Source organism: Simochromis diagramma, unplaced genomic scaffold, assembly GCF_900408965.1.
Source record: "Simochromis diagramma unplaced genomic scaffold, fSimDia1.1 OVJJ01000131.1, whole genome shotgun sequence".
Classification (NCBI taxonomy): Eukaryota; Metazoa; Chordata; class Actinopteri; order Cichliformes; family Cichlidae; genus Simochromis; species Simochromis diagramma.
In genome coordinates, this window is record NW_024387200.1 from 3,555,055 (window position 1) to 3,578,397 (window position 23,343).

General features: G+C 41.8%; 1 protein-coding gene across 1 annotated transcript in view; it reads right to left on the minus strand.

Moving 5' to 3' along the window:
• notch1b (notch receptor 1b) overlaps positions 1-23,343 on the minus strand; it is a 40,561-nt gene that overhangs the window by 4,179 nt on the left and 13,039 nt on the right. Inside the window, exons 3-30 of the mRNA XM_040050406.1 lie at positions 22,837-23,093; positions 22,313-22,651; positions 20,304-20,426; positions 19,981-20,214; positions 19,648-19,803; positions 19,080-19,265; positions 17,685-17,798; positions 14,779-14,892; positions 14,429-14,662; positions 13,980-14,090; positions 12,009-12,201; positions 11,744-11,889; positions 11,519-11,632; positions 10,669-10,788; positions 10,250-10,402; positions 9,907-10,135; positions 9,196-9,397; positions 8,871-9,024; positions 8,529-8,713; positions 7,752-7,884; positions 6,669-6,926; positions 5,799-5,911; positions 4,901-5,469; positions 4,189-4,623; positions 3,821-3,969; positions 1,842-2,052; positions 1,449-1,539; positions 1,042-1,204 (exon numbers count right to left, since the gene is read on the minus strand). Coding sequence (XP_039906340.1) covers positions 1,042-1,204; positions 1,449-1,539; positions 1,842-2,052; positions 3,821-3,969; positions 4,189-4,623; positions 4,901-5,469; positions 5,799-5,911; positions 6,669-6,926; positions 7,752-7,884; positions 8,529-8,713; positions 8,871-9,024; positions 9,196-9,397; positions 9,907-10,135; positions 10,250-10,402; positions 10,669-10,788; positions 11,519-11,632; positions 11,744-11,889; positions 12,009-12,201; positions 13,980-14,090; positions 14,429-14,662; positions 14,779-14,892; positions 17,685-17,798; positions 19,080-19,265; positions 19,648-19,803; positions 19,981-20,214; positions 20,304-20,426; positions 22,313-22,651; positions 22,837-23,093 — 5,486 coding nt within the window. The remainder of the gene's footprint in view (positions 1-1,041; positions 1,205-1,448; positions 1,540-1,841; positions 2,053-3,820; positions 3,970-4,188; positions 4,624-4,900; positions 5,470-5,798; positions 5,912-6,668; positions 6,927-7,751; positions 7,885-8,528; positions 8,714-8,870; positions 9,025-9,195; positions 9,398-9,906; positions 10,136-10,249; positions 10,403-10,668; positions 10,789-11,518; positions 11,633-11,743; positions 11,890-12,008; positions 12,202-13,979; positions 14,091-14,428; positions 14,663-14,778; positions 14,893-17,684; positions 17,799-19,079; positions 19,266-19,647; positions 19,804-19,980; positions 20,215-20,303; positions 20,427-22,312; positions 22,652-22,836; positions 23,094-23,343) is intronic.

The window sequence follows — 23,343 nt, forward strand, 5'->3', positions numbered from 1 at the left end:
TCTGGCTGTGAGAGGCGGCTCAGTCAGTCGACTTGGATAGGTTTTCTCCTCTTCAAAAGGATAGCAAGCCCCAGATCTCGCAGATTTGGTCGATTCAAGTGCATCGATCCGCAACGGGGGGAAAAGTGTGCTCTCAAGATGTTAAACCTGTTACTTTGATTTTTCATAGCTTTTCTTCAGGGAATTTGCCACTTAGTACAAAGTTAGGTTTTTGCATCTGATGCCTTCATTGGTTTTTGTAATGTAGAATAAAAAAAGAAAAAAAAAGAAAACAGAGGCCTATTACTGGTCAAATGATTAATCTGATCAGGAATCAGTGTTTTCCCCCAGGCATCTAGCTTCCAGCCAGCTGCTTTGAAGAAGATCCTTTACCCTGAGGACATGGAGCTTTAGCAGCTCCTACATGCGCAATTACACACGCACGCACACACATAAAAAAAACACACACATCCTTAGGAAATGTGAAATGTTCGCCCAGAAAAGATATTAATCAATTCACATACACAAGTTTACACAAGAAAAACACACACAGAAAAATGTGTGACTACTAGAAATGTGTGCTCAAAAAGTTCTTTGCCCCTTGATCCATTCAAATATCAGTAATAGCTTTACACTACCGAAGGATTTTCCTCTCCCAGTTCCCTCACCTAGACTTTTCAGTTCTGTATTTCACAAGCAAAAAGAAAAAAGGCAAAAAAAAGACATATATACATATATATATATATTTATATATATAAATAACTTTATATATATATATATATATATATATAAATATATATATATATATATATATATATATATATATATATATATATATATATATATATATATATATATATATATAAAATGCACAATTATATATAATTATATATACATAATTTCCTAAAAACTGAGAGCTTTGCTGGCATGTGAAGCAGTTACAGCTCAGTAGTCTCTGTAATTTAATGGTTTATATAAAGACAACCAAGTCATCCGCAATAAAAATAACCTAAAGATAAGAGGTCCCGCTAATATAAATAATATCTATGGTTCGTAACACACCTGGACCGCGGACATTGACATCCAGGCAGTCATTCTCAATCTCGCCCTGAGGGGGTGTGGGAGCTATAGATGGGATGCGCAGGTCAGCGGCATCCAGGTGCTGCTGCGTCCACTGGCGGTTGTCTGTCTGGTCGTCCGCATCCAACACAGCCTGCTCATCAAACTGTTAAAACGGGGACAGCAGGAGGTCAGACAACTGAAACTGACTTTAAATCGAATTAGAAAAAAACAAAAAAAGTTTAAAATGTATTATAAAAAGATCATAAAATTATTTTAAACATTTAAAAATACACAAACAATTCTCTCAAAGCCTAGAATTAGATGTCTTATGAAATAGTTGCTCAGACTGTAAAATTGAATAATAATAATAATAATCATTATATTTTAGTTATGTCAGAGTTCCTTACCCTAAAGCGTTTCGCATCTGAAGGTTCGTCTTCTCCCCACTCAGTGTGGGTGTCATCCATGAGAGAAATGTCTGAGGTGTTTTTCATTGGCCTGTGATGAAGCAGAAAACCTTTTAAAAATCCTCGTACTCCACTGCTTCAGTCTCATACAAGCCACTCACCATTAATGGTGTAGCGATGCCGAAAAAACAAAAGCATTGATTGATTTCATACCACACCCCTCTGCCCCAACAAGTCAATTAATTCACACGTAAACCTGCTATATCATTATCATTAATGATCCAGAGAAAAATCCCATTTTTCCAAATTTTTACCTAAAGAACTGGCCCGTCACCCAACCCGCAAAGAAACACACACCAAATGACAGCGAGCGCCGAATAAATGTAAACTTACTTTAATCCCACCGAATCCTCTCCAACAGGCTCACGTCTCTTCTTCTTGCTATCTGTGGTCTTGAAGCCCTCGGGAAGCCAGAGCCGCCCGTGTTCATGACGGCGCTTTCGGGCAGCCACCATTCCCAGTCCAAGGAAGGCCAGCATTCCTAAACCGCCCAGTACCAAGTAGATTAGGTAGGAAACCTGTGGCGGCTCGGGTTCCACGCCACCTGGTAGGAAAATGGACATTATGTTCACAGTGGGCTGAGGACAAGATGTGGACCGCTGGACCGGGACACCCAGGATCAGCCTGAGTGTTCGAGCAGAGCTAGTCCGGCTCTCCTTCGCCCCGCGGATCCCACTCCAAAACGCAGCCAGTGTCTGAAATGGACTGACGATCCTCACCGTTTGTAAAGCTAGCTTCTTCTATCTATTCAGTAATAATCAGAATTGCTAACCACTTTTCATCAAAAAAAGAAAAAAAAGGGATGGGGCGTGATAAAAAAAAAAGAAAAGGGGGAGAAAAGTACACCACCACCACCTCCTCTCTCTCTTTTCAGCCCAGGGTACCAAGAGACAACTTTACCATTTCTTCTTTAAGAGAAAAAAGGGAGGGGGATTAATGAACTTCAAATTACTGCACGCACTTTAAGCTGTAAAGACGAAGGATTTATTAGGATTTTCGAGATAACAAAGACTCCCAACTTCTAGCACACTCCCGATCAATTTTTCCCCTTCTCTTTTTTTCCACTAACGATTTTGAAATGATAAACTCCCCCAACCTAAACCCTCAGAGATACATTAAGTCCTGGTATTACATTCAGCGAGGTGAAGGTTGCAGCAGCCCCTCACACTGTGGGATGAAGTGCGTGTGCGTGCATGTGTGCGAGTGTGATATCCGTGGACGTATATGTGTACATGTCTGAGAAACAGACAGATACGGTTATGTTATGTGATTTTGGAGGCGGGGGGAGGTTGGATGAGTTGATTTACGGCAATTAACCATTTTGGAGCCTCAAGCCATTGGATTTACACCGAGGGGAGGACTCATTGTTTAGGCCAAGAGATTCAGAACTGCATTTGTTCACGGCTGCATAACAAATACACAATCAAAGAGTTGTAAGGTTAGGACCCGACCAGAGGCCACGTCGGATACATTTGCTTTGAGCGTGAGCATGAAAGAGCATGTGTCTAATCCGAGTATGTTCTGTACGTGTGGACACCACGAGGCCTTAAAAAACCCCATCAGTGATTTTTCATGTTTTAGTCCTCATACTGCTAATGACATTTATTTTACTTTACAAACAATCAAGCTAATTTGTGCGATCCTGTTTTACATTTTAGACTGTCTTCAAGAAACCTTGGGTTTGCACGGAAATGAAAATGATTACCAGTGTGTAAGATACACTAATGTTGTATTTGCATACAACATTTAAGGAGTGTAGCCGATTTTATGTTTTCGTTTATAAAAAGATCCAATTTAAAAAAAAAAAGACTAAACCAACAATTATACACGAACAGAGATAAATGAACATGTTTTTTACATGTTAATCAAAAAGTTTTGAAATTTTAGGAATAAAAATATTTGCCTGGGTTTTGCAGGCTACATCAAATCTATTCAAGTGGAGGTTTGGCCTGATAAAGAAATATGCAGTACAACCTGAGGCCCACTACGTTTTTAATAGGAGTCAATGATGGCTTTGTTTTTTTGCTGTGATTTGTTAACAGTATGGAAAATACACAAAATCAATAGACTTTTCCATTGAGTGTACATTGATTAGAAAAGTTTCATCATACAATAAATGAAAATATGAATATATGAAAATCTGAAGCAGCGGCTTTAGATCAAATATCTTTGGTAAAAAGTGTCCAGAATTTGACAAGCTGCAGTCAAAATTTGCTTTTGCTTTATTTTTTTAAAGAGAGTTCTATTTTTTGGAAAGCCAACAATGCATACAGACTTTTTAAGTCATGCAGATACCTATTAAATATACTTACTGTAAACAGCTTCAATGGTGAAAGGTACATCCAGTTTGCCACTGGACTCCAAAGCCCCAAGGAACGCTGCAGCATCACTTGTGCTCTGGAAACACTCGGTGGATTGTTGGAAGCACTGACGGTTGTCCACCTCCAAGTGGACAATTGAACTAGAGAGTGAAGAAAACACAAAGTGACTCCAGACTTTATCATTTTTCTGAATCTCATTAGCTTCCGCAAAGAAATAAAAATCTTCTTAAACCCCCCCCAAAAAGAAAAAACTAAATCCAAAAACAAAGATGAGCATATAAAATGACAGATAATGGAAGAAAATGATCTGAACAATTTGCAGGTTAATGACTGAAATATTTTCAGAAATGCCTTCTCACCCTTTGATCTCCAAATGATCCAGCTCCCTCTTTGCTCTCTTGCTGTCACCAGCCAAGTCATACAGGCTCCTCTTGACCACATTCAGCACTTTGCCAGGAACCTCTGACCAAGAGTCCACTGAACGCTTGACGTTGTACTTTTTCAGCTCATGTTCGTTCCCATAATATGGGTAGACCATCATTTCCCCCTTTGTATCCTTCTTGAATACCACATTGGTTCGAAGCACGCGGCTCAGCTCGCGCAGGAAGCCGAAGGAGTTGTTGAGGAGGTGTTCAGGGGTGATGTGGACAACCAGGACCAGCTGGCCCACGGCTAGCTTCTCAGGCATGTTGCTGGCACAGTCCAGGCCATCCCACTCGCACTCTGCGTTGTTGCAGCCCTGGTCGCAATGGCCATCGGCGTAGTGATCCTTGCAGTACTGGTCATAGAGAGGGCTGCAAAAAAATTGGATGCAAAGGCCCAATTAAATATCTCTTAATTGCACATATATGCTTAAAAGAAGAAGTATATGACACAGGAACTACCTACAGCTCTACTGGAAAATAATGAACTGTTGTATCAAAGACAGTTTTATCACTGTAGTTCTCTATCCTGTTTGTTCTTCTCAGCATCTAATTAGCAGCACACCAAGCAAGACAAATAGATTTTAAGATATTTAACTGGATATTTTATGAAGCTAAGCTAACTCTTATTTCACTTAAATACACTTACTTGCACTGTCCTTCCAAGTTCTGGCAGTCAAACCCATCATACAGACATCCAGCATTGTCACACTGTGAGTCACACTTCCCATCATTGAAGTATCGCCAGCACTGCAGAGCGGCCGAGCAGTTCTTCCACGGATCGTTGAAATTGAGCGAGCAGTCGCCGTTGTCCCAGCCGCACTCATGGTTGTTACAGGACACATCGCAGTGCTTGTTGTACTTGCGCTCTTCACACTGCGGGATCCCGCAGGGGACGTCCACTGGGGGTGGCGGGATGTTGTGGCCAGACCCTCCCGGGAAGCTGTAATCCAGGATGTGGCAGCGGAGGCCGTTGAAGTTAGCTGGGCATTCACAGTGGTAGTACGGCTCCTCTGAGGTGTATTCACACGTGCCGCCGTTGTAACAGGGGTTCGAATAACAGGGACTGTCAGTGGGATATTGGCATTCAGGTCCAGTGAATAATGGAGCACAGAGACACGTGGGACTCTTATGACCGGAGATGCATGTGCCTCCATTGCGACAGTGAAGGCTGCCGCAGGTCTGGGAGTCGTATTCACACGTGGAGCCAGTAAAGCCCTACAGGAAGAATAATATATATGATTTATGCTTATTATATATTAAATAAATTAGACTGATATGAATATAAGCAATCTGTCTTATTCCTGAAAACTAAAATTCAAGCCAATATCAGGCTATCTATGATTAAAGACAAGAGGGCTAATTTAGATCAAATATTTGTAAAAAAGTATATTTCCCATTATGGAAGCAACACATCGCCTTCTGTATGTCTCTTTTAAAAGTTACAGTCAACATTTAGATAATATTAAGAGGAATTTTTGCTCTTTTATTACAACTTTCTTATGAGTGACAGAGGTCTGTGTATATTTCCGAGAGTGTGTACTCACAGGAGGACATTTGCAGATGAAGCCATGTGGTGTATTACTGGCCACAGCACAGGTGCCTCCATTACGACAAGGTTTGCTCTTACAGCCATCGAACACAGTGTCACAACGCTGACCTACAGAGGGGTCACACACAAAAAGGTTTGTCATTTCATTTTCATTCCTCATCATAATTGTAAGGTTAATGCCACACCAGTACGTTTTAGATCAACAAACACTGTATATAAAAGATGTGCAGCAGCAGGGACTGACTCCTGTATCTTGCATCATTGCACTTTGATTTTCACTTGACTTCAGTAAACACTTTCCTGATTAGACTATGGTCTCAGTTGCTACATGCAAATAATATTGAACACAACATGACATTCATTTTGTACATTATGGTTCCATTTTGAGTTTATTGCGTGATAAAACAAATGGTCAACTCCTATCACACTGACACGCAGTCAGATTCATGTCTTCATTCAAGTTCAGTTGTATAATTAAAAATTAGGGAGCCTGTTATTTTGTTCTGGCAAGTACTTTTTATTTTAAGCATGGTTTAAGCTAATCAAAATTAGCAACTCAATTAATAATAGCTCATCTTGTTAACCAAGGCAGCATAATCTGATCATTGCTACTCTCTTGTCCAAAAGTTTGCTTTAAAAAAGATAAATTTGCAATGGTGAAAAGCAGAAACTCAAAGCTTCCATAAACTTTAAACGGCTGATCTCACTTTGGTTATGTCCATCTTTTATATGCTGTGTGTAGTACAAACATGCAAACTGAATGATGAGGGCAGTTTAAACAGTGAGTGCAAAGAAAATACCAGCCAAAAAGGCAGGCTAACATATCCCCCCTCAAACTCTTTAATATACTCTCCAAGCTGTTTACCCGTGTATCCGGTGCGACACTCGCAGCGGTAGTTGTTGGTGAGCTGGATGCAGCTGTGCGTTCCGCGCGGGTCACAGGGGTTTGACAAACACTCGTTCACGTCTCCCTCACAGCGCTCCCCAACATATCCTGGAGGGCAGATGCAGTGGTAGCCTCCGACTCCATCCACACACTTGCCTTTGTTGAAGCACTTTGGCTCTTTGGTGACTGGGTCAGTGAAGGGAGTGCAGTCGTCCACATTGATCTCACAGTGAACACCTGAAGATTGCAATGGAAGAGTAAGGGGGAAACAACAATGTCAAGTAATGTGCATTCATTTAAATAAAGAACATGAACAATATATCATTTTGAGAATCACCAAAAGCGGTTATGACTTTAACAAACTGTCAGCAGGTCATTTGCTTTCTATTCTGTCATTTTCCAGTAAATTGCAGATATTAGTGTCCCTTTATAGAGGAAATTTTGGATAAAGGGTATGAAATTAGGTCTGGACTTTGAAAAACAAAAAGATAGACATGTCTGCAAAGACATAAAAAAAACAGTAGTTAAGTTTGAAGAGATACATCAGGGCATGTTGTATGAAGAGTTTTATATAGTAACATTTTAATGTTTCGAGTAAGAAAAGATTTCAGAGATCCAAAACCAGATTTAAAAAGTCCACAAATAAACAGAGAGTCAAAGTGCTCTGCTTTTCCAGTGTAAATGGCTTTAGGTTAAACCAGACCTTGAAACTGACCAAAAATGATTAAAGTCAAGACGTTTAGAACCATTTTTAAATACTGACCTGAATTTGTTTTAAAAAAAAACTTTTTTAATCTTCAAATTTCCAACAACATGTTGGCTGTTTTAGGAAAACCAACTCTATTGCCACTTTAGACTGACCTAAAACACACACGCTCCCTTCATGTCTGAGAGAAAAATCAATAGAGTACTTGACAAGTAGAGGAAGAGATGGAGCCAAGACGGGAGGTGGAGCTTTTATGCCCGGGGTGCTGTTAAGCCCTAATTAATGAAGCGTGGATACGAGTAGGAGAGAATGGAGAGGCAGAGAGGTGTGGAGGAGTGTGCGTGGGGTCTGCTGACCTTGGGTTCCCCGGGGACAGGAGCATTTGTAGGTATTGATCAGGTCAATGCAGGTGCCCCCGTTCTGGCACGGCTGGGAGAAACATTCATTGATCTCCACAGAGCAGTTGGTCCCCAAGTATCCTGGCATGCACTGAGGAAGAGAGGGAATAAAAGACGAAAGAGGAATAGAAGGAAGAAGGAAGAGCGGGACAGCGAGAGAAGAGAGGGGAAAGTTAATCGATGTCTGACATGAAACAAAGATGGTTTTTGTTTACCTGGCTGTTTTCTGGCCTCCATCCTGCCAAGGCCAGAAGATCTTTTACTCCGGAGAAGATTAACATAACCAAGCTGTTTGTTTTCTATTTATAAGCAAACCTCTTCATTAGGACTGCAGCAGAAAGGATGTCTGCCTTAAACTTAAATTCAATGAACAGCTACAATTACCGCTTCTTAGTTGAATGCCTCCGACAGTTAGTTAAAAAGCAGGTTAATATCATATAATATAGAAGATATATTAATGAGTTGTAGCTTTAAGAGTAAAAATATTTCTGCAAAGAAGCACACATCTAGAGTTATACAGTCACCACAAGAAATGTGTTTAACTATAAATGTCTCCAAGTAATGTTTGTTAGAACAACCAAAAGTTGCCATAAAATATAAATAACATACTAAACCTGAAAAAAATGCAGTACATATGTGCCATGGTGCACCAAATTTATGTAAAAAATAGACACATAAAAACAAATCTGAACATAGATAGCAAAGGGATAAAAACTTTCTCTTCGCAGTTTTTACCTTGCAGGTGTATCCGCCCAGAAAGTCGGTGCAGGTGGCGCCGTTTTGGCACGGGTTCGGTGTGCATTCATCTACCTGCTCCTCACAGTAGCTCCCGGTGTATCCCACCTGACAGTGGCAGTAGTGAACATTTCCTGCGTCCAGACACTGACCCGAGTTATGACAAAGATGCGCAACATCGACTCCTAAATGGATAGCAAAAGATGATGAAAGTGTTGTAATAAAATTCTTTATATTTTGTCAGTAATCGGCAAATAATATACGACGTGATATTCTAAGTTTAACAGGCTAAACACTGTTAAAAAAAACACCTGGCATAACAAGGCTTTTGAAACCTCTCACCTCTCTGTTTGGCTGCCACCTCACAGGAAACACTTGGGACGTCACAATAAAGGCCCGTCCATCCAGTCTCACACCCACAGCTGTATGTGGTGTCTGTCTGCCAGCAAGTTCCCCCGTTTTTACAAGGAGACGAGTCACACCAACGAACCAGGTTCTGAAAATCATAATAAAAGTAACAGATGTTGACTGTGCGGTGTTAATGCAGTATGCATATGTTATTTATCAATTCAATATGCCAGACAGATGTAATTTGCTCATTTTACGGTTAAAACGCAGGGAGCCTTGAAGACAATCAGAATAACTTTGTTCTACTAGCTCCTCCTACCTGACAGTTTAGTCCTGTGTAACCGTGCGGGCAGGTGCATTTGTAAGTCCCATAGCTGTCCTGGCAGGTACCGCCATTCAGGCAGGGTTTGGAGTCACACTCATTGATATCATGCTGACAGTAGCTCCCGGTGAAGCCTGGTGGGCATAAACATGTGAAGGCATTGATGCCATCCACACAGGTGCCACCGTTGAAGCAGGAGCTGTAGGGAAAAAAATAACAGACGTCAGCGCATCAAATTAGGGTTAAAATATTCTACAGCTTTTTAGGGAAATGAGAGTAAATCAATACAGCTCTCATTATATGAGCTGCAGGCAAATTTATATCTGATTCACAGAAAGTTCACCCAGAACAAACATTTTTGTTGCAGCATTGCTCTACTTCAATTTCACACTTTTCCCCACACATTTTTTTTCACACATTTTAAAAATGACTGAATAGAGCAGAACTAATGCTTCGGCCATTTTTGCAAAAAACATTAGAGATACACATTAATTTAATGTAAAAGCAAACTACTACCGGTATGTTGAAACCTACTGTTGTATATCAATATTTCACCAGAGGGGGCAGTAGTGGACAAGAAAACAAAGATTACAGCTCCAAAGCGCAGAAAGTGAACCTGCTGATCTTGAAGAGATTACTCACAATGACACAGTGGCAATGTCTGTGGGGTTTAAATCAAGCAAACAAAACCTTCTGTGAGCTCTGTACCTCTCAGTGCAGTCAGGAGTGTTATTTTCACAATGAATGCCACTGAAGCCGAGCGGGCAGGTGCAGGTGTAGCTGTTGACACAGTCAGTGCAGTTGGCTCCGTTCTTACAGGGGTTGCTCTCACACTCGTTGATGTCCTCCTCGCACCTCGTTCCGCGAAAGCCGGCCGGGCAGGTGCACAGGAAGCCGTTCACCTCGTCATTACAGAGCCCTCCGTTGCTACAGGGGTCTGCAGGTGGAAGCATCAGACTCAACTTTATGTTCTTATCGTGCTGCTTGTGTGCACTTTCATCAATTTACATGAAGAGGAAACAGATAAAGGGAGAAGAACTGATGAACTTACTGGGCTTGCAGTCGTCAATGTTGTTTTCGCAGTTGCGTCCGGTAAAGCCCGGTTTGCAGCTGCAGTGGTAACTGCCCAAAGTGTTCTGGCAGGTTGCTCCATTGCGACAGGGATTCTTCACACACTCTTTGATGTCCACCTCGCAGGTTTGGCCTAGAAGGGATTAGGAGAGGAAACAGAAAGCAAATATTATATACTTCTTCAAATGCTGGCACAGTAAGTATGAAATTAAGAACATAATCATCTTCATTACAATCCAAGGATCTCTTATTAGAAATGTTTGTATTAAATTAACATTTAACATTTACATGTGTACTTCTGTTCTCTAAAAAGGCTGCTCTCTGAGTCCTTTTTGACCTTTTCTATGACCTCTTACTCATTCCTGGAAGGTACTCATATGTGCAGACATTAATAATTACCTTGCCATCCTTCAGGACAGACACAAGAGAAGTTCAGATAGTCCTCTGATTCCTGACACAGTCCTCCATGCTTGCAGGGTTTGGAGCTACAGGGGGCCATCAGAGTTTCACAGTTCTCTCCTGTAGTGTGCAAATGCAAGAAAGAAATACACCGTTAACTGAATTAAACTCTGTTTAACATTTATCTGTCACTATGTGATACCACGCAGGAGTCATGAACTTGGAGATAACCCAATCCAAATGGACACAGAATCATCTTTCAATCAATGCTATCAGAAGATTTTAGCCAGGTTCTGTCAGTATTTGAGGCCTGTGGAGATATTTCCCTATCTGTTTCCATAACATACTGCTAATACAGGAAGTCGGCTCCAGTTTCCGGCCATTGTGAAGCCATTTGCTGTTCTGTGAGACAGGAAGCAGGCAAACAGGAAATGTGTCAAGCAACCCGTTCCCACCCCAAGCCAAGCAAGAGTCTTTTAGTATTCAAAGCGCTGTGGATTTTTCCAAAAAAATATACAAGACAAATATAAGAACAATTTGCCCTTAAACTTCCCATGGTTATGTGTTTGATTAAATACTAAGCCAGATGACATTAAAATGACATTAAAATGTTTCCCAGCTCCCATCACGGATGCTTGTGGATCACAGAGGAGCACAGTGAGTCAGAGGTTTGGTGTCTTTGAGCCCTGAGGAAGTCTTGCTGCTGAACTTTACTCAAGAGCTATTTCATCCGCCACACATTTTCCTCTTTGCCCAACAGCCGGTGGAAACTGTCTCCCACAGCAAGGAAATGCCAGAACGCCAGGCCAACACATGGGTGTATCAAATATTTTCAATAATATTTCCATACCCGTGTAAGGCAGGATACAGTTGCACTTGTACCCTGCAACGTCGTCAATGCAGGTCCCCTGGTTAAGGCAGGGATTGGAGGCACATTCGTTGATGTTGTTCTGGCAATTTGGTCCTGCATGCGATAAATGAAACACATTTCAGTTCAAGTGATGGTTAGCAGTGAAACTGTACGGTTCGAATGACACTAAACGAAGCTCATCGACACATGCTAACAAATACTGACCAGTGAAGCCCATGCGACAGGTGCAGACGTATCCGCTGGTCATGTCCTTGCAGGTGCCTCCGTTCATACACGGGTTGGATTCACACTCATTGTTGTTGATGTCGCAGTTTTTGCCGCTCCAGCCAGAGTCACACAGGCATTTATAGCTGACGAGGAGTAAAAGACAAACATCATCGATAAAGGAAAAAATTTCTTGTTGGAAATCTGGGGAAACTTGTTTATTGTCACTGCCCTGCCCCTGAAAAACGTTTATAGACCGCCTCACCCATTTATCTTGTCCTCGCAGTGACCATGGATGCAGGGATTGCTGAGGCACTCATTGACTTGGGAGAAGCAGGTGGTGTCATGGTAACCATCTGGACACTGGCAGGTGAAGCTGTTGATGCCGTCGATACAGGTGCCGCCGTTGTGACAGGGGTTGCTCGCGCACTCGTTGATGTTTATGTTGCACATGGCACCTAAACAGATATTTCGCTTTACTTCCTGACATCATGAGTCTCCATGAGTTTATAAACAGTGAAAGGATGGGTGCTGAAATCACTGCAATCATTTTTACACTCCAACAGTTTTGATGTATTACATGAAAACGCTGAACAGCTGCACACAAAGCCTCCACACAATCAAGTCTATATATCAACACAGCGAATGTATCAATTTCCAGAAACATACGGCTTTAAAGGCGGCCTTTGTCGGCGACTTGAAGCGTTGATGCCATTCAGGCCCGTGTCATGCGTAGCATAAAGGCAGCCCATTTAGCTTTAAAGCAGGGACCGGCTTCCAAGCTTTTAAAAGCTCAACTTTCAGGAATCTTTCAGGGAATCTTTTCTCCTGCTCAAATCCCCACTGGCCCTGTGTGCCAGAGTGTGTGTGTGTCCTCTCTTTGTGCGGGAGGGCAGCTTGCTTGTCCGAACAGCAGCAGGTTGGGGACAGGGTGGAGCTGGAAAGTGACACCGGTCGAGCCTCAGAGGAGCGTGCGCACTCGCTCGCCATCTGTCACCCTCCCCATCAGGACCTTTGAATCCTCTGATGCTGCACCTTAAGCACTCGTTTGCCCACTTTTTACTTCAGACAGATGTTATGTTTAACCTGGCTATATATTTGGAAAAGATGGGCTTTTCCAGTGCATTAGTTTGTGGCAGTAAGCCAAAGATCATGCAATTCCACTTTATCTATTTGAACAACAAATATCCTAACATCAATCTTCACTAGATTTAATCTATTTGAAATTAATTTTTTCGGAAAACTAAAAAAAATCCTCTATCTGGAATGATCCAAGAGTTTTTATGTTCCTTCAAACACAAAATGTGCACTATATCAGAAAAATGTGGTAAAATCAAAGAATTTTCAGGAAACTGCATATTTTGAAAGATGTTGCGAAAATGTGATTATTCATTTCCACTAATCTGGCAAACCATTATCTGGAAAATCTAACCTCATTCAGAATTTAGGCTGAAACCTGTTAGTTTAGGTTAGATCTGTTTTCTAGGTTTTCCTGCCAGGTCAGGGAAAAATAGAAAACTTATACTATCACAATTTCCCTCAGTATCACCATCTCCCTCCCATTCTCCTGGGAGGATTTTGGGTTATCACCTTTGCACTTGTTACACAGCAAATTTCCTAGTGTAACATAATCAGCCTCAAAGTCTCTTTTAGAGTTATTAAAACAGTCAAAGTAAAAACGAGTAGGCTAGCCCATATAGAGCCCAGAGCAGTTTTACTCATGCAGGGTCCCCAGGAGGGTTTTCTGCAATCAATCCATAGTGGGTCCCCGATGGTATTAGGACAGCTAGTGCTTAATATCTATGGGGAGTTGAGATGTTTCTGATTTTTGCCATTTACAGAGATATCTCAGAAACTGACTGTCAATAAATGCACATTTCTTCTGGACGTTATCCATATCTGTGACAGATGCTATGATACAAAGGCATCTTGTATCATATCTACCTTGGATAGTATTTACTGCAGTGACTACAATTGTATGAAAATACAAACAAGATCCTACATGTTAACATCAGAGTACTGAAGCTAATGTCTAAGGCTCATACTGCTTGATTTGCAGTATTTGTTTTCTTTCTTTAAATCTGATGTTTTAACATGCAGTCAACAATCAAACTCTAAGATTCATTAGAGTTATTTCAAAACTACTGTGTTCTTTCTTGCAACCATGATCTGAATCACAACTTCCTGTTTCCTGTTTCCTATATTGAAATCAATAGAACTATGAGCTCCAGTTTACCAGTGTAGCCAGGTTCACAGGCGCACTCGTAGCCATTGATCTTGTCATTGCAGGTCCCGTAATCACAGGGATTGCTCTTGCAGTCATCGATGTTGGTTTCACAGTTGATTCCTGGAAGAAAGTTGTTTTTTAGGTTAAAAAAAAAATACTGGTGCCCAACATTTATGGTATAAATGTGAAAATCCTAGGTGACTTCCTTCTTGAGTTTTTGCATTCACAAGATTTTTAGAAAACTTGACCTTAAGATTCAGGTCACTGAGATTCAAACTCATCCAAGATTTTTAGTAGATGCAGCTGTGCTATCAATCCTACGTTGCCTTGTTTTCACGTTATTGCATTCACAAACTTGAGTGTCCATGCTGCCAGTGGAGTGACAACAATATCTCATCAGCCTTTTTATGGCTGAGGGGTAAAATGTTACGCTTGTATCTCCTGTGTGTGATCCTTACCTGTTGTTCCCTTGGGACAGACGCAGATATAGCGGTTCTCCTTGTCCTGGCAGGTGCCTCCGTACCTGCACGGCTGGCTCAGACACTCATTGATGTTGGTCTCACAAAGCCGACCGGTGAACCCGGGCTTGCACTGGCAGCTGAACGAGGCCAGGCCATCAATGCAGGAGCCATAGTGGCAGGGGTCGGAGTAACATTCGTTTATGTCTGTCTCACAATGCTTCCCAGTGTAACCTAGGAAAAAGAGTTGATGTCTGTTTTAACTGACACATTAATTTGTGAAATGTTGTTATATTTTAAAGGTCTTGGCTCCTTTTACAATTATTATAATTTATGTTAAGCGTGAATACCTTCAGTGCACTCGCAGGTATATTTGTTGGGTCCATCTGTGCATTTGGCGCCATTTTTGCACGGCGTGCTGGCACACTCATCAATGTCTATCTGGCAGAGGTTCCCACTGAAGCCTGGAAAAACAACAAAAAGCTGTTATTGTGCGCATGTGTGTGTGAATGAGTGCGTGTGTGTGTACAGACATCTCATTTTAAACCAGCCACTCTCATAATCCTGAGCCTATGTTATAAGAGCTCTTAGCGAATCAGAAATCTGCATGTTAATTAACAACTGTGAAGCACTACGAGCTCCCCATTTTCTCCTTTCACTTCTTTTCAGCGCAGAGGCAAAGGGAGAGGAGCTAGTGGGGGAATCGGTTCGTTTAAAATAGGGGAGGGAGGGAGGGAGGGAGAGAGGGAGAGAAATGAGGAAAGAATGAAAGTTAGGAGGCCTCCTGACCAAGGGGTGAAAGACAAAGGCCCTCCTGTCTGCTCAAAGCAGCACCAAACTGAGCCTGTTGCCTTCTTTGTCCCCCAAAACCTTTCCATCACAATGCATATTCTCCTGTCTTACTTTCACCCCTTCCCCACTACCCCCTCTACTCCCTGCCCGCCTCCAAAAAGAGCTAGCTTGACCTTTGAACCTCCGGTATTCAAAGTCTTGTTCATTCAAAATCAACCAGTAGGCTTTCTTGTTTTTCCTGGACTTATTCTCAGATATTTCCTCCTCGTCTCCTGTTTGTCACAGCTCAAAGACTAATAGGGTGTTCTCTGATGAAGAGATAAAAAGTTCTACTTCCCTCCCACCCCATCACCACAACATCACAGGAACACACAGGTGCTTAAAGCTAAAGAAAGACCAGTTGTAGATAATCCAGTGAGGAAGTATTTGTGTGGAGAGCTGCAAGCTGATTTCTCCCACTGGACTCTGCTAGAAGCATTTATACTTCCCCGAACTGGCTGCAATCAGACGGATGAAGTGATGACTAAAATGTAGACAGTGCTAACAAAGTTTTCAAACAATGCAGTCCAAAACTATGTCGACAGCAGATTAAAGCTGATGCTACTTTAAAAATTAGAAAACTAGACACTCCAGCTTTTATTTTGTGCTACTTATATATATATATATAACTTATATGAATTAAGGCTGAGAGTCTACTTCTTAATTGCATCTTAACTGTTCAATTTCAAGAGCCAAAATTATGACACTTAAGTGGCCTTTAAAACATACATTTAAAGAATAATTTAGGCTAAAATTTCCAAGTAGTCAATGGGATTTTTTATAGCATGGCAAGCAAAATATTATTTTTTACTTTTTTCAAAGCTTGACACAGATCTGTGAAAAAAGAAAAGTGTGAATTAACTCTTAAAGCTATTATTTCAAAAATTTCCAAACAGCACAATACCAAGTGGATATTTTCTGTTGTACGTATGTAAAGATTTAAACGCTACAAAATGTGACATGTTGTTGTCATTTTTGGCATTACTTGTGCTTTTAGTGTTGAAAAGTGCTATAAATCAAGACAGTTTGCAGTCTGATAGGGACAGTGAGTTTACAGCAGCAACACCAGTCTTTGGTACAAACTGCATGTGTCTTAACAGGAATGTGACGGTTCTGTTCTCCAACAGCACTCCTGACATTAATGAAAAGATTTTCTTTCCCAGATGCATAAGTATGCACACACACAAAGGATGAAGCGGAGATGCAACCACGCACAGGGCCGTGCACATCGCACACCTCAGCAGCCAAAGCGGGATTTATCCCCAGACTGCTGGAATCAGACATTTCAATGGCTCTCAGCGGGGTTTCCATGGCTATTCCATGTACAGAAATGAAAAGGGGGACCCTCGCCTTGGGCCTGGCTCGCAACAGGGACAAATTTACATCTCAACTAGAGCGGTTAAAACCCCTCCCCCCCTTCTACCCTTCCTGCTTTGGCATAACGGTCCGTGCATCTCAACACTACCCACTTCTCCACACACCCTCCCAAAAAAACACTTCCACCACCACTTTGTGCTGCTTCCTCACACAGCCCTCGCTCACTGTCACACACAACGAGTTTTCTTAGGCGCTAAGCTCTTGTGTTCACTCTTGTAGCCCCCTCTCTCTATTAATTCCAAAGCTTTCTTGTTGTGGATGTCTTTTTTTTTCTTTCTGCTTTTCCTTCTTCCTTTCTTTTTCTCTCAACAGGAGGAATCTTTCTCCTCCACCCAGACTGCCTTTGATCCACCCAACTCTGAGCTCTGCTATTTTCCTTTTCCAAAAAGAAGAAGAAAAAAAAAAATCACTTCCACCTCAATGATCCCAGTGAAAGAATGCAAAACAAAAACACATTTGGGGAGTCTATAGATCCTTCCTTTCTCTTCTATCTTTTTTTCTATCCAATATTCAGAAGTTGCATTCCTTTGCTCCTGAACAAAACATCAATACCTCATGTACAAACAGTGAAGCTCCTGTAAGAGTTTTGAAAACACCCACATACCTCAAAATAGGCTGAAGAACTACCTCATTTACAACCACAACACAGAAAATGTCACTTTACAGACTGTGGCAGCAGCTCTGCCTTCTCTTATTAGCTCTCTCTTGTTCTCAGTCGCAATCACAAGCCTTGCTTAGTTTCTGCTCGATCATCAGACTTGATAAAAAGGATAACAAACTTGTTCAAAAACTTCAAACTTCCTCAAGCCTTTCCTTATAGATTTTCTTTTACCGCTTCTCCTCAACTGCTGCGTATGTGCGGGGCTACCCGGGCCAGCATAAGCTCGCCTCAGGGCTGGGATTAGTGCCCGTCCAGATCAGTGTTTGTGTGTGTGTGTGTTTGTGTTTGAGAGGAGAAGAGAGCGAGACAGAGCAAGATCAGCCTCTGTGCCCCCTGGCCCCACGCCCTCTCCCTCCTCCCCCCTCCGCAGCGGTACGGCAGCCTCACCTGTGGGGCACTGGCAGTGGAAGGCGTTGGTCTTGTCGATACACTCGCCGTTGTTCAGGCAGGGGCTGCTGGCGCACTCGTTCGTATCGATTTGGCAGAACTCCCCCTCGTAGCCTGGCCAATTAGCAAGGGAGGACCGTGAGGGAGATTTGATCGGAGACACACAGTTAGAAGCACTTTCACACTGCAGAAATATACCGCTACATACTGGGTTCAAATGATACAAAGTACTCAGGAATATAACTAAATATTGTTTCATTATCAAGTTGTTAGTTTATAAAACTGACCCCAATTTATGTTAAGCTAAAGGTGATGTCATGTAAAACTGCTATGAACTGAAAATACTTTAGTAAAATATATTTGTAACTTTTCCTCTGAATGTGACTTTAATCATAAGTTTGCTGTTGATCACACTTAGTTAACAGATTAACTAATTCAGCTCTATTTTCTTGTTTGCTGCATTTTAATAAAATCTTGAAAATCACACAAATTCAATCAGAATCCACGATGATGTCGTCGAGCTGAAAGTCTGACCATCAGCCCGAAAATTAAATATAACTCAGTCTAAAGAGTCAAAAAAAATCAAAATCTTCACATTTCAGAATATGTAAAAAGAAATTTCATTAATTAATCAGCTAACAATTTCTAAACTTCAAAACAAACCCATTCTGAAAGGAATCCTAAGTCATTCACATGGGTTTTATTTGTTGACTTTACTTGTCCAATTAGTTATTCTACTATTATTCTTAACTCCCATGAACACAGCAAATTACGTGACATGCAAAAGTAAAAATACACACACACAGGGCAACCTCAACATCACACCTACATGAGCTGCTCAGCCACAAAGCTCCTGCTGCAGTTTTTTGTAGTTGATGATGACTGTGTAACTTTAGCCTTCTGTAACTTTACATGGTCTGACACTTTGTGCTTCCATTCTGCATAAATACCACTTATAGAAGAAATATCATAAATTTACTTGTTTCAAAGACTTCATCCTATTACAGTACAGTTTCTTTCACACATTCAGTGAGTTCTTTAAAAAGATCCATTTTTTCACACACTTTTGCAAAGACAGACTGCCTGGCTAGGTGGGGGGCTTGCAGCAATGGGACTGAAAACACCTGAATTCAAAGTGTGGCTCGGTCTGTGAGAGCTGAACTACTTAAAGTTCAAAGCAAAACCTATTTTTGATTATAGGAGACTTGTTTAGTGCATATGATTTGCTGCATTTGGTGAAATTAACCAAAACAAACAAAATTCAAGTTAAATGTATTCATATGGGACACATTTCCCTCAAAGGACTTTACAAATGTGCACAGCAGAGCGTTCCAGAGTGCACCCTGTGGGAATGTGACTGAAAAAGTAGCTTCTCCATATAACCAGACATCTTACCTGGCATGCAAATACACTGGAATTTTCCTATTTGGTCCAGGCATGTAGCCTCGTTCAAACATGGGTTCGACATGCACTCGTTGATGTCCAGCTCACACCGTGGTCCCACAAAGCCCCGCTGACACTTACACTGGAATGAGCCCCTGGTATTGATACACTTCCCCGCATGCTCACACGGATTGGAACCTGTTTAAAAAGATCCAGGCTTTAATTTCACTTCCTTTACCAGGTTGGTGTGTCCATAAGGATGTGAAAAGCAGCAATTTCACTATAAAAGACATTACAGGACGTTGAGTGGCTCAGTGTTGTTTGACAAAGCCAAATCAAAAGCCTCAACTGCGGGATTACAGCAATAATACCCCAGAGGGGGTTATTTACTGCAATTAGGGGTACAATTATGGGTACCAAAGTACCCATAATAGGGCAAAAGAATGACCTTGTATTTTAGCTTGTATAAAGGAATTACGAACCAATGTGTGGTAATTGAAGTTTTCGTGACAGTGGTAAAGCTAAACTCTGAATACTGATGTTGAAATGTGTCTGACAGTGTGCAAAAGATGAGTTTTACCCAGTGAGCATTCATCAATGTCCTGATCACAGGAAGCTCCAACATATCCCGAGGGGCAGGTACAAAAATGATTTCCCGTGACGGGGTTGGTGTCACAGTTGGAGCCCTTTTGGCATGGGTTGCTCATGCAGGCATCATCCAGCTGGCAGAGCAGACCTGGTGCAGAGGACAAAAATAAGAAGGACTTCATTATATATCCAGTAATTTCAATCAATTTCAGTTTTACTGGGTTAGCTCACACAGTTTGTGTCAGATTAAGTTCGCACAACAGTTGTATTTAACTTAAGAAGCAGAAGTTCTGCTGCCATGCACTAAGATCGAAATTCCACAAACCTGTGCGGCCGGGGGGGCATTCACAATAGAACGAAGCTACCCGGTCATGGCAGGTGGACCCTTGATGGCAGGCCGCACTGGCGCAGTCATCGATGTTCTCGCTGCAGTCGTCCCCGGTCCAGCCGTTCACGCACACGCACTGGTAACTGCCATAGGTGTTGTGGCATGTGCCGCCATTTTGGCATGCGTTGGGCATCAGCTGGCACTCATCGACGTCCTCTCTACAGAGCTGGCCTGTGAAGTGGAAACACCAGGATAAGTGGGTGTATGTCCCCAGACAGGCTTCTTCACGGACTCATACAGTGAAGCAACAACATACAGACCTGTAAATTCTGGTTTACACTGGCAGTTGTAGGTGTTGACTCCATCAACACAGGTCCCTCCATTCTGGCATTCATGATTTGGACAGTCATCAATGTTTTGGCTGCAGTTTTTCCCCGTAAAACCTGACATTAACAAAAAAAGAAAAAAACGTCTCTCCATTAATTTGCTTCAGTGCGGGTTTACGTTGCATAAACTGTGCCGTCTTTAACGAGACTTTAAATATTTAGTTTCTCATTTCTCCTGGTTTGAAAACAACAATGTCCCATTTACAACAAAGGGAATGAAACTTGCAGTTAAATGTGGTCAACTGTCTTTTCCTTCCCAAGAAAAGCGAGGCTTTACCATTTTGAGGTCTGTGGTAAGCCTGCCACTCTCCTATACGGTTACACAACAAGCAGCCACTGCACTGTACAGCTGGCATCCTGGGTAAAATAAAATGCAAAGCAAAACCAGTACAACACGTAACGACTTACAGTCAGCTTCTGAAACCAAGCTAAACCACTGCTAATATATAAAAAAAAGCAGATGTCTGCAGCTTCCACTGCAATGTTGCTCAAATTTCAACTGAATTTTATTGTCGGAAATTTATTATTGTCATTCAGGGCTCAGTCAAACCGGCCTAGATACTAGGGAGTGGTTGCTGGAGGATCCAACCGGAGGTTGCTACACAAAAAACCCTTGCGACTGGTTTGGTTGCTAACAGATTGCCATGGTTGCAATTATTCGGTCACAAGTATTCACCATTTAGTCTCTGAGCTGTAGTGACATTTTTAATAGTGTGGTGCAAACTGTAAGAGGAGAAAGTTTGCCTTCAAAGTAAAAGTCGTGTCCTCAAGCAGCAACAAACACATCAAAAGGTCTCTGCATCACACTTTTCACACTTTAACTACCACTTGATGAGTAGTTTGCGAGTGCTTGCAGACAAATTGGCGTCTTCCTTCCAACATGACATGCGGGTTTGTGACTGCAACTGATCTCTAGGCCTGTGTGACTGAAGCCATTACCATGCTTCTGTATGTGAAAAAAACTGAAATTAATACAAGTGTAACACAATTCCCTCTGCAAGTTCCTAGTAGTGTGTGCTTTGAATTGTGCTTTGCAGGCTAAATATTTACTGGGATGAATTCTCTGGCTGATAAATTAGCAATGCAAAATACCAACTGGCGATCGACTCAGCCAATCACACATGATCAATTCATTTAGTCACTTTACCCTAGAAGATCCCAACCCTGACTTACATGGATGTTTTCTTTTAATTACTTTAATGTATGTAATAACTTTAAAAAAAAAACTGAGAGACCAACACATTATTTTCTCTTTAGGCTTTTCAAAGAACAGATGAGGCTGCCAGTAAGACGGGATGGAAAGTTGCCACACAAATTCTTTGCGTGAATTTCTGAATTGAAAGGAAACAGAAAAAAACAAGGTGAAGTCAGTGTGTGTGGAGGTGACAGGGTGGAGGGCAGGGCCGGAGTCCCAGCAAGAACTGCTTCACTCCATCATGTGAAAAGGATGTTGTCCTTTGACCATTTCCTTACGATAAGCCCGGATGCCTTCCTGCTCTGCTTTGTTCGCACACTGTGCACAACAAAGTACAAATACACTCACACACTCACACAGGGCACAGCACACACAGGAGCAGCCCAGCCTAAAATGACATCACCACTTAATCAGCCACTCGCAGTGCTGATATTTAGGAATCACCTGACCTTGATTCAATGGGGTGTCATGGTGGCTTTAACTTCACAAACGTTAATGGATCTGATCAACCCCACCTTACCACAGCTTCTTAAACAGTACACCTTTATTTTATTCCTTTTTTAAAAGAAACTCCTGAATATTAAAAGCCTAGAATAAAAAATTTGCTGACCTCAGTATTCAACATAAGCCTCCAGCACTGTCACTTTATTTACATGACTGAAGAAAAGCACGGGAGGCCCACTTTAGAGCGATTGTACAGCAAATGATCAAATCATTTAAGACGTGTTTTAATGCAGCTTAATGTTACCTGGCACACAGGAACATTCGTAACTCGTCTCTCCCTTCTGGATGCAGGTGCCTCCATTTTGGCAGGGTGACGGGTTGCAGGGGAAGTAGCGGCTCTCACAGTGCTTGCCTATGTAGTCCGGTGGGCACTGACATCGGTAGTTGCCGACCTCGTTGATGCACACCCCGCCGTTCTTGCAGGGCGATGGCTTTATGTCGCACTCGTTGACATCCTGTGTGCAAGTCATTCCAGTGAAGAAGGGCGTGCAGGTGCAGATGTACTGGAATTCAATGACGGAGCACTGTCCACTGTTGGCACATGGATTAGAGGTACAGGGGTCGGCTCGTTCACACTGCTTACCTGAAGGCACAAAGATATTGTGTGAAAGATTAAACACATTGCTAGACACAGATTTCTGGGATTTCACAACCTCAAAATGACCCATAAACAAAGAGTGTTACTTTTGTTATCCAGTTATCTAGTTTCCAATCTTATTTATCATCAACCAACCATTGGTTCAATATCATAGCACTGTTTTATTTTACCTAACCATCCAGGTGGACAATGACACTTGTAACTCTGGAGATTGTCCAAAGCACAGGTGCCTCCGTTGCGACAAAGTATGCTGGTGCAGGGATTGACAATCTGGCAGTGGAGGCCTACGAAGCCTGGCTTGCAGCTGCAAAAGAAGTCCACACTGTTCTCGCTTAATGTGTGGCGGCACATGCCATCGTTCTCACATGGCGAAGCGGTGCATGGATCAGGAAACTGGCACCTGTTTCCTAGGAATCCATCATGGCACCTGGAGACAGCAGATGAGGGAGGTCAGAGGTCAGTTTCTTTATGAGAAAGATAATCATTTTGTCATATTTAAACAATTTAATATGTAAGAGGTTTATACTTTAAGTATTAATAAAAGCCATGATGAGAACTGAGATTCTCAGCTGCTAATCAGGGTGACGCTTGGATTATACTTTATTATGGATTATACTTTATTTTTATTTACCATTTACTCTTCATTTTTCTGAGGATGTGCACACTACTTTCCAAAG